This window comes from Cebus imitator, unplaced genomic scaffold, assembly GCF_001604975.1.
Source record: "Cebus imitator isolate Cc_AM_T3 unplaced genomic scaffold, Cebus_imitator-1.0 Scaffold381, whole genome shotgun sequence".
Lineage (NCBI taxonomy): Eukaryota > Metazoa > Chordata > Mammalia > Primates > Cebidae > Cebus > Cebus imitator.
In genome coordinates, this window is record NW_016107696.1 from 1,050,474 (window position 1) to 1,062,336 (window position 11,863).

Sequence of the window (11,863 nt, forward strand, 5' to 3'; positions counted from 1 at the left end):
AAAAAAAAAAAAAAAAGACAGAAAGAAAAGAAAAAGAAAAAAATATATATTTTAGCAAAAAGAAAAGTGGATTTACATATTAAAGTTTGGTAAGTATATATTTTATTTTTATCTTCCTACTATAAATATACAATACATATGCAATTTTTTAAAGTATCTTAATGCAAAAGTTTTAATCTGATTTAAACTGTTAATTTATACTTTTATTCTTATCCTCTCCAATTTAAATATATAATGCATATACTAGTTTTTAATATAGCATTTTAGTTAAGTTTTAATCTTATCCAAAACTCAGGTTTTTAATTTTAATTTTCATTTTTCCTAACAAAAATATACCAGTTTCTAGAGAAATACAGATGAAAACAGGGAATGCTTAATATAGAACAAATAAAAGAAAAAATGTTATGAATAGGGTAGACATTTAGTTTATCATCCAAACTTGGACACTTACATCAGGGAGACAATAACTATTAATCATTATGCTAAAATACAGTTATAAACCAGAACAGTCAAAACAACAAGACATGATCCCTTCAAGGTACAAGTCTTTCAATAATTATAAGTATACAAACGCTTCTCTTAAAGAGCAATCTTTTTTTTTTTTTTTTTTCAATAAAAAATGTGTGCAGTCTTAATAAGGGAATAGGGGAAAGCAAAAATAAATAGCAGATAAGGTGTAAGTCTGCCTTTCTTCATGGTCCAGGACACATAGTCCTCCTGCACAAATAACTCACAATCTTCCTGTGCCCAGCTATCACCAGACCCTCACCTGATAGGAAAATGCAAGTTAGCTCATTGCAACCAAGGTGTTATCAGTACTGCACAAAGACTTCTTCAGCACACAGCACAAGCACCATCTTTTAAGATCCCCAGCAAACCTTTGCTACTTGCAGTCAGCTCCTCTTTTGCTGATTTGCCAGTAGCTTTTTTGCAATGTATTTTCATACTTTCTCCAATAAATGTGCCTTTCCTTACCTCAACTATCTCGGTAAATTATTTTTACCACCACTCAACCAGCCCCAGACAGTCACTACTAGTGGGCAAAATGTACTTAGTACTTCCATGCACAATACTACACTGTTTGCATATAAAGATAGGCTGGACATGGATCACACTCCAATATTTTAAAGGTGCTATAGGGTATATTTGTCTGTTCTCATGCTGCTAACAGAGACATACCCAAGATGGGGTGATTTATAAAGGAAAAGAAGTTTAATGAACTCACAGTTCCACATGGCTGAAGAGGCCTCACAATCATGGCCGAAGGTGAAAGAGGGGCAAAAGCACATCTTACATGGCAGCAAGCAAGGCAGCGTGTGCAGGGGAACTGCCCTTTATAAAACCACCAGATCTCATGAGATTTCATCACTATCACAAGAATAGCATGAGAAAAACCCTCCCCATAATTCAAATACCTCCCATGACATGTGGAGATTATGGAAGTTACAATTCAAGATGAGATTTGGATGGGGACAGAGCCAAACCATATCACAGGATAAGATACAGAAGAAGAAAAATAATAAAAATGATAAAAAGAAAAAATAAGTTTGTGTTTGGCAGGGATGAGGAAATACATAGAGCAAAAAGATACTATAATACTTAGCAACAGTTAAGGGTGTGCTAACCAGAATCTAACTGCTTGAGTTTATACTGGCTCTACTCCTTAGGTGCACTGGACAAGTTATTTCCCTCTCTGTACCTTCATTCCTCATTTGTAAGACGGGAATAATAATAATACTGCCTCATAGGGTACATATAACTTAGAACAGTACCGGGTACACATTGTTTCACTAAGTATTGGCATTATTTTTCTGTAACAGAAGAATTCACTTCAGCGAGACCAGAGAAGGTTCACATTTCGAAAAGGTAGCATTTAAGATAGACCCAGAGGGATGATAGATGTTGGAAAAGGCATTTACATACAGAATACATAGAATTGAATGGCAGAAGATACAGGGAAGTGGTATATAGTTCTATTTTCTTGAACTGTGCTGTCCAAAACACTAGCTACTAGTTAAATATGTCTACTGAGCACTTGATATGTGGCCAGTCCAAACTGATAACAAACTTTGAAAATTTAGTATGAAGAAAACACTATAAAATATCATTAATTTTTTTGATTATATACCTAAATGGCAATATTTTAGATGTGTTAGGGTAAATAATTAAATTTTACCTTTTAAAATCAGTCCAAGATAATTTTAAATTACATACAAACATGGCTTACATTTAAGGCTCGAATATTTTTACTGGACAGCATTTGGTTAGAATACAGTAGCTCCCCCTTGCCCATCTGTGGTTTCATTTTTCAAGGTTTCAGTTACTAATAGTCAACCTCAGTCAGAAAATATTAAACATGGAAATCTGTTATCAGTGTATAGGCGGTATTTAAAACCATTTTCTATCTGGATTTGCTCTCTCTTGGTGACTGAGTACAGATCCAAAAGAAAAGAACCAAGAATTAAATCCCAAATAACTCAAATTTTAAAGCGGGCATAAGAGAAATAACCAGAAAAAGAGAAAGCCAAAGAGTAGGGGAAAAAGTCAGAAGACTGGGAGTGTCCTGAAGCCCAGTAAAGAAAGCGCATGATGGAAAAAGTGTCAAATATGTCAAAAAAAAAAAAAACACTGCTATTAGGTCAATGAAGGTGAGAAATATGAGCTGACCCTTAGATTTGGCAGCATGGAGATAACCGGTGACCTTGAAAACAGCAGTTCTCGCCGAAGGGGACTGAGTGCATTCAAGGATGAATAAGAAACTGGAGAAAGTAGAGATAACTCTTTTATCTATAAAGTGAGATAAATGGTGCGATTATAGAAGGGACAAGAAGGATCAAAAAATTTTGTCTTTTTTTGTTTGGTTGGTTTTTTTTTTTTTTTTTTTTTTTGACAAAAGCATTTGCGAATACAGATGGAAAAGACCCAATAGAAGAAAAAGGGGAGCAGTACCTTCGTTAAGCTCAAATACATGTAATCCAACGTACCTAAGCAAGAAACGGTGAGGCGGGGAGAAAAGGTGGAAAATGGAGATTAAAAATTTGAGACGTCGCTGATAAAAGCATGTATAAGTGAAGCCACGAGAATGCCAAGAAAAAAGCCAACAAGAAAACTCGCTTAATAAAGAGGTCACGGCAAAAATGAATAAATAAAAATGTGACATCGGATGAACGAAGTAGGTGGATAGCATTTGTTTCTCAAGAGCTCACGCGGGTTTTAATTTAGGGCTTAAAATATCGGTATGCCATTAATCTTGCAATAAGCAAAGAGACAGGGATTTGGTTTTCCTTGGGAACTCAGGAACGAAGAAAGAACAAAGGTACATACCTCGTGTGGAGTATTGCACACAGCCAGTCCCACAAGGCCAGTGGTCTGTTCAAAAACAAAACACGATTCATGCTGTTTACTACGGTTTCCATACGTTCAGCACGCTAAGAAAATACAAAACCACGAATTCCCCTGGCTAAAGCTGGTCTAAAGCCAGCTGCTAGTCTCTCAGTCCCGCTTGTTTGGAGCTTTTTCTCTGACTCTCCGAGCGGAACCACTAACCTGTCCTATCGGGTAGGGCATACAGAACGAGTCCGCTTAAAGTTTCGCCAAGCCTGCGACAGGTAGGGTCAACACCCGCGGGAAATGGGGCTATCGTGCTGTCTACACCCACGGACTAAATTCCAACAGTGACCCCCCATTCCGCTCACCTTCTTCAGCACACCCGCCATGACAGCGCCGACGAGTCGATGACGCACAGCCTTCTGGGATTAAAGATCAGACGTGCTCAATCGACTACCGAGGTCTCCACTCTGTCGCCCTGGAAACAGCTTAGCTCTACCCACTCAGGATCTCCAAAGGAGCAAAGACTCTGCTCCGCCCATCCTAAAAGAGAAAAATGGACGCTTGCGCGATGGGCCCACAAGCCTAAAACTAAGCTTGAAGACGACTGGGGAAAGGGTTTTCAGGTGTCTGCTGCTGTCCCTGACAATGCTTACAGCTTGCCCAAAGTTTGAGGGAAACATCCCCAACTACCAAAAAACTCCAGCCGCCGTAGGAACCTGCACTCTGTTTAACCGCTGATCCATTTCTCAATCTTCCTTTCTCAGTTTAGTAAAATGAGGATGGTAACAGAGCTTGAGCATCCTCTGAATTGATCTCCCAGCAGCAAAAGTTAGTTCTTCGCACAGGAATATCATTATTCTCTGTGTCTTACGAACCAAAGCCGTATGCAGTGTGAGGTCATTTTCCATCGCTGTTTTCGATTTCACTGGCTGAAGTACATCATCCATTTTCTCATTTTTCCAGTTGAAGTAATATCAGACCTTACCACGTTTTCCTACCTCCACAAACATTGAGCACTCACTATGTGTCAGTTACTGGGGCATAATTTCTAAAATGGGATTTCACATTCTGCAATTCACGTAATAAGAAGGTGTGTATTAATTACTAATTTGGTAACTTCTAAAAGAAGTTGGTGCAAAGTGTGATGGTAGCAGGGAAAAGGAAAATAGCAGGGAAAAGAAAAACTAAAAAGTGTGGGTGCCTGGAGTTAAAGAAGGCATTTTCTAAAAAGTCAGTAGGAGAAAACAAATTGAGAAAAACACAAGTACAAAGGAAAAGACGTTAAAAATGTATCTATAAATTCCAGGTGAATTTATGTGAATGGAAAGTTGGATTTGATTGTTAAGGTAAACTAGTTAAGATCATGAAAGGTGTTGTTTGCCATTCTACAAATTTGAATTTTACTTTGTAAGGAATGGGAACAATGATAAGACTTTTAAGCTTCCAAATGACAACATCACTGAATTTTACTTTGTAAGGAATGGGAACGATGATAAGACTTTTAAGCTTCCAAATGACAACATCACTGAATTTTACTTTGTAAGGAATGGGAACAATGATAAGACTTTTAAGCTTCCAAATGACAACATCAAATTTGTGTTTCAGAAACACAGACAACTTTAGCAACGGTTGAAGAGAATGAGTTGGAAGAGGTGAGGTCTTTCATTAGAGACGTGAGACTAGAAAAAAGAAAACTAAACCAAAAGCAAACAGAAGAAAAGAAATAAAGATTAGAAAAGAAATAGACAGAATATCAATAAAGAAAATCAATGAGACCAAGAGTTGTTTCTCTGAAAAGATCAACAAACTTGGCAAACCTTTAGTGAACTTTTGTTTTAAAGTGAGAGGTTTGCAACTCTTCCTTTCACATGAACACTTAAAGGCCCTTGTAGCATTATTAATTGGCCTAATTTCAACATTGTTGTATCTCAGGGAATAGGGAGGCCAGAGGAGAGGGAGAGAGACAGAACCCCTACTCGATGGAGCAACCAGAACACACATACATTTAAGTCATATATGGGTGTTGTTTGTTGAACTCTAAGACACAACACTAACATTAAAGATCAGTAATTACAGATCACCATAGTAGATAAGGAAGAAGTTTGAAATACTGTGAGAATTTAGCAAAATGGGGACACAGAAGCATGAAGTGAGTCAGGCTGTTGGAAAAACGGTGCTAATAGACTGCTTGTTACAGAGTTGCCACAAGCTTTAAATTTGCAAAATATCTGCAAAGTAAAATAATATAGCAAAGCACAATAAAATAAGATATATCTTTTATACAGTACATATATGTTATCACAGTATCCTAGAGCCAGTAGTAGTTATCAGCCTAGTAGCTGTTATCACAATATCCTAGAGCCAGTATACGTAGAGGAGGCTAAATGATGAGGGTCCCAGAGCCACAGGCACCTCTCTAAGGGTTTTAAACAAGAAGCACCAGGATTGAGATGTATGTTTACATGCCACATCACGGGAAGTGTGAAGAAGGAGTCTGCATGTGGCGGGACTGCGAGCAAGAAGACCCAGTACAAATGTCTATAAAATGAAATAAAATCTATCAAAAAAAAGATTGCTGAATTTGACTACAGTAACATTCTATACTTCTGAATAACAAAAGACACACTTAAATCATAAAACAACACAGACTGGAAGAAGATATCTGCAACCCATATAACCACCAAAAAACAAGTGGTGCCTAGAATATTTAAGGAACTTTTGTAAATCAATAAAACAACAGCAAGAAAAGAATTCCCTAAGCAGGTCTCCCTGCTTCCATTTTTGCCTCCCTCTCTAGTCTAGTATACATTAAATGAGTTATATGTATATGTCTGACCCAGTATGTGTAATATAGCAATACCTACTTGACTACTATTAATTTATTATTTTACTGTTTTTATTCTCAACCCAGTAGCTGGAATAATTATTTTAAAAAGTACTTTGCTAAAAATTCTCCCATGATTTTTTTTTACTAAAGGTATAAAAGTCAAAGTCCTTATACCTTGCAGTCCACAAGGCCCTGCCCCTCACTCTCAGACCTAATCTCCTGTATTAGTCAGGGTTCCCCAGAGAAACAGAACCAATGGGAGATTTCATGTATGTATACACACACACACACACACAAACACACATATGTATATATACACACACACACATGAAATACCCCTATATATGAGATATATATAAAAATTACCCCACATATAGGATATTTATATATATATATCTTTCCTATTGTGTGTGTATATACACACACACACATATATACAGATGATCTCCAAATTACAATGTTTCACCTTTTGATTGTTTGACGTTAAGATAGGTTTATTGGGACATAACACCATAAGTCAAGGAACATCTGGACTTATGATTGTTTGACTTATGATTTCTTAACTTTATGATAGCTCATTGGAGTATTAAATGGATTTTTAACATGATATTTTCAGTTTTATGATGGGTTTATTGGTATATAGCCCCATTGTAAGTTGAGAAGCATCTGGACAATACACACACTCTCGCGCACACACACACACACACATATTTACACACACAGGTACATATTAACATGCACACACACATACATGTAGAGAGATTTATTATAGAAATTGGCTTATACAATTATGGAAGTTGAAAAGTCCCACAATCTGTTGTCTGCAAGCTAAAGAACTAGGAAAGCTGGTGTTGTAATTCAGTCCAAGCCTAAAAGTCTGAAAATCAGGAGAACTAATGTTATCAATCCTGGTCAGAGTCCAAGAGCAAGAGCACTAATATTCAAGAGCAGAAGAACACAGATGTCTCAGCTCAAACAGGGAGAGTGAATTCACCTTTCTTCTGTCTCTTTGTTCAAGCCTTCAAGGGATTGGATGATGTCCACTCCATTAGTGAAGGTAATCTTCTTTGCCTTATTCTATAAATTCAAATGCTAATCTTTTCTCTAAACATCGTCAAAGGTAACGGACACACCAGAAATGTTTTACCAGCTATGTGGACATTCCTTAGCTTATTTTATATATATATACACACACATACACACACACACACACACACACACGCACACACACACACGAGTTTTGGGAAAAACAATTTGTTTTAGGTTTCCCTAGATAACATACATTTTTACATATCCTATTTGCTCTGTTTCTCTGGGAAACTGTAATACAAATTGTTGCCCCCAAAATTTATATGTTGAAGTCCTAACCCCCATTACCTCAAAATGTGACTTTCAGGCTGGGCACGGTGGTTCACACCTGTAATCCCAGCACTTTGAGAGGCCAAGACGGATGGATCACTTGAGATCAGGAGTTCAAGATCAGCCTGGCCAACATGGTGAAACCCCATCTCTACTAAAAAAAAAACAAAAATTAGCCAGGCATGGTGGTGCAAGCTTGTAGTTCCAGCTACTCTGGAGGCTGAGGCAGGAGAATTGCTGGGACCCAGGAGGCAGAGGTTGCAGTGAGCTGAGATTGCATGCCTGCACTTCAGCCTGGGTAAAAGAGCAAGACTCCATCTAAAAAAACAAAACAAAACAAAAAAACCACAGTGAACTTCATTGCAAATAGGGTCATTGCAGATGTAATAAAGTTAAAGTGAGGTCATTAGAGTGAGACCTTATCCAACGTCAATGGTGTCCTTATTAAAAGTGAAAATTTAGACACAGAAACACACACTCACAGGGAAACCAGCATGCAAAGATGAAGGCAGAGATCAGGATGATGCATCTGCAAGCCAAGGACCACCACAGATTGCCAGAAAACCAACAGAAGTTAGGGAAGAGGCATAGAACCCCCTGTTTCTCTCAGCCCTCAGAAGGAACCAACACTGTCCACACCTTGATATTGGATTTCTAGCCTCAGGAATTATGAGATAATAAATTTCTGTTGGTTAAGGCACTCAATTTGCAGCAATTTGTTATAGCCACCGTAGCAAACTAATATCCTGAGTAATAGATTAGTTTAATAATATGCTTCTCTCTTCCTTAGGATAGCTGTCCCTAGAAACATGAACCATGGAGTTACAGCTTTTCCAATTCAGATTACTGAAAAGTAGGCTTTTACCAGATTACCGTCATAATTTTTAATTTCTAGTATTTAAATCAACCACAATTATAACAGAGGAAATATTTATTCACAAACACATATGTACTAATGACATTTTAAAGATATGCACATGTGCATATATATATACATACATTCATAAATATGAAGAAACTATTACATTGGAATTAATCACCTGATGCATCCATTTGCTCCTCTGTGAAGTGACCTATGTATTTGAACACCTTCAGTCACTCTGTCACTCTTTTCTGGAAACCACATTTGGATTGGGCAAAAATGACCTTATTTTTCAAACCAGACAATGCTGATATAGTCACTGGAACTGAGATGAATAGAAGCTTATGTGGTCATGGTCTTTGTTCCCTGTCTCTCCAGATTCTAAGAATTTTTATCATTGTGGGATGTGTTCTAGAATACAGAATCATGTGATTATGAAAGATGCATATGTGTTAATTTGTTGTAACCCTGGGTTCAGGCTTCTGCTGTATCACATTTGCTAAAGACACCACGGCTAGATAGAGCTAGCTGACCCTGACTAAGGTACTGCATAATTAAGTTCCATGTAGTGAGAAAATGTGTAGATTTCTGAGCCAATCTTTTTGCAGAGGGGCGGGGCTATGTAAGGTGGTGGCTTGAGAGTGGTATTCTAGGCTAGTGACAGTAGAATTAAGAACATCATCCTTGGCATCAGAAGGGGATTTGAGAATGTCTAAATGTGAGTAAGCAAAGGGTTGAAATGCACTGTGTTCTCAGGTGGGAGAGAGTTGCCAGAGGAGTAAATGTTCTAATCCTTTTGAGGAAAAAGATAAAAATTGGGAAGTTTTGGTAAATTCGGTTAGTAGGCCAGATCCAGGTGACTTGGAGCAAAAATCTGGATCTCACATTTTACAAAATTTGCTTTGTGAGGCCTCTAGCCTATCCAATAAAAGAGTTCTCGTTTCTCCAAAAGTAAGTGTTGGAAAAGTTAGGACCTCTTGCACTCTTTCTCAGTGATGCAAGACTCTTTTATGAGGGACTGGGTCTTACCAAAGTTAGGTGGTTAAAATGTTAGCCTGGAATCTAGGATTCTGGAGCACTGCTCCATAGCCAATTCGTGAGAGAGGCATGAGGAAAAACCACTGAAAAGAAAGAAAGCATCTCAATTCTCAGAGCATGGGGGGCTCATTTCTGAATATATGCAGGGGATAAGTATGACTTAGCCACTTTCCCCTTAGTTTTCAAGACTGGGAGCAAAAGCAAAAATCACCCAGAATCAGAGAGTATTCTTTCCTCTCCCAACCTTGGAAAGAAAAAAAACACATTCTGCTAAGCTAATGATTAAAATAGACGAATGTATTCAAATTTCAATCAAGTGTCCATACTAAGATAATTGTGGTTTTCAGATATGGTGATTTTCACAACTTCATTCTAAAATGGGCTGGAACTCAAATAAAAGCCATTACCCAGTTTTATCTTAGTGGCTATCTGCTTCTATATATTTGAATTAATCAAGGTGTGAAGATAGGGATATCCCACACTCCTACTCAGATTTGGATTAAGTTTAATACTGAGGTTAAATATAGTTGTCTCTACTGAAATTTAAAACTTAACAAGAGGATTGAATATTAAATATTTCCAGCCACCTCACCCCTGCTATTCAGGGAAGGCCTAACTCCACTTCTGTACATGAAGTGTTGTTGTTTCCCATTTAAAAGCAAGAAAGAAAATAAGTGATGAAAGGTAAAAATGTTTGTCTAAGGAGATAAAAACTATTTTGTGGGATTAAAATTAATAAGCATTATTAATGTAAGTGATAAATGAGAATATACAAATCAACAAAATGGTGACAAAACAGTATTTATTTTAAAAATGAATACCTTAACTTAGATATAGAAAGAGAAAATTAGGTATAAAATGTTGAAAAATTATGAAAATATATAATAAACATTGATACTGTCTTTCCAACTAATCTCATCCAACATACAATGACAAGTGAAAGAAACAAGATAAAATGGGGGGCAGAAGACAACAGTTAAAATAGAGAAAGGTCTTCAGAGATGTGAAAAGAATATGATCTTTTTATTTAATAAACTGAATACATAACAGTACAACTAAAATAATCACGTATTAAACCAATGTCTATTAATGTTTACTCTGTGTCAGAACCTGCTGTATGTACTGAGGATTCTGGGGGCCTGTCAGTGAACTAGACTGGCAGCTCTCAACCATTAAGGAGTCATTTTTGCCAGGAGGTGGTTCTAGACAGACAGATGTAAATGGCAATCTTGGTAACATCTTGACGTTGAGGGGATAAAAAGCTTTTCTTCTTTTAAATGTCCTGGGAAATTCAGTTGGGTAAAAACATAACAACCAATACAACATAAAGGAGTCTGAGCTACATGTAAATAGCAGGAGGAAAAAATGTGGTCTAGCAATGGCTAGGATCCAAAAAAAAGGCCAACATAATATTTTAAAAGTCATTACTACCTGGTGTGGGTGGTGGTGTGTGGCCCTGCAGTGGCCTTAAAATGCTATTGCATGCATTTTTAGTAATTAGAGGATGTGTGAGACTGACTTAAGAGACCACAAAAGCAGGAAGGAAGTGAGAGAGTCAGTGCATCCCCTGTCAGCACCTAGGGGAAGGGGAGTAGGCAGGGAAAAGGAAGAGGCTGAAGAAAGGTGGACAAGGTTGTTGTAAAATCCAGATAAATAAGAAGATGAACGCACAGTAGCACAAGGCCAATAAACAAGGTAGAAAATGACACTAAATGGAATTTATATGATATCTTAAATGCATAGTGTAGCTGTGGTGGTTGTAGGGGACATATGGGAAACACTCTTGAGGTAACTGAGGGGCAAGTGTATTAAGTATAACTAATTTCTTTGGCAAGTTACAAAAAAGTGGAAGCAGAAGGGAATTCGAATGTGATGAGAATGCCTTTGTATGGGTGACTTAGACAATTAGAAGCTAGAAGCAAATAATGATTGTTATTATTATGTTTTTGACTAAGGAAAAACTGCATTATGATGGGATATGATTAGGTCATTGTCAACAATACCTAAAGTTTACAACAGTTGCCATATCTCTTATAAGTAGTGAAAGGGAGCACTTACTTTTAGACTATATCACCCACCCCGATAGTTCCCAGACTATCCTTTCCACTGAGGGTGGCAGGGACTGTTACTGGTCTAATATTCATGTGAGCAGCCATGTGATGCCTCCTTGAATGGCCTTTTCTTTATTTCTGGAATGATCTGGGCATGAGTAAGGAAAGCCAAAACACGCTAAGAAACCGGCTTTCGACGTCCTCACTTACTCTAGCAGGCATGCTTGCTTACCTCTACCCTTAGGCTTGAAATGACTCACCTTGACAAATTACAGGCCTGAGCAGAATGGCCCTAAAGAGTCTTTGGTAAATCATGTATTAGTTCCATAAGGAACACACTGCAAGGGAGATATCAATTTCTCCCTTCTTGTTCTTTTTTTTTTTTTTTTTGAGACA

At 37.4% G+C, this 11,863-nt stretch overlaps 1 protein-coding gene across 1 annotated transcript in view; it reads right to left on the minus strand.

Moving 5' to 3' along the window:
• The window catches only part of NDUFA5 (NADH:ubiquinone oxidoreductase subunit A5), a 15,900-nt gene extending 12,098 nt beyond the window's left edge, over positions 1-3,802 (minus strand). Inside the window, exons 1-2 of the mRNA XM_017507641.2 lie at positions 3,696-3,802; positions 3,325-3,369 (exon numbers count right to left, since the gene is read on the minus strand). Coding sequence (XP_017363130.1) covers positions 3,325-3,369; positions 3,696-3,716 — 66 coding nt within the window. The 5' untranslated portion in view covers positions 3,717-3,802. The remainder of the gene's footprint in view (positions 1-3,324; positions 3,370-3,695) is intronic.
• Between the last annotated feature and the right edge of the window lie 8,061 nt (positions 3,803-11,863).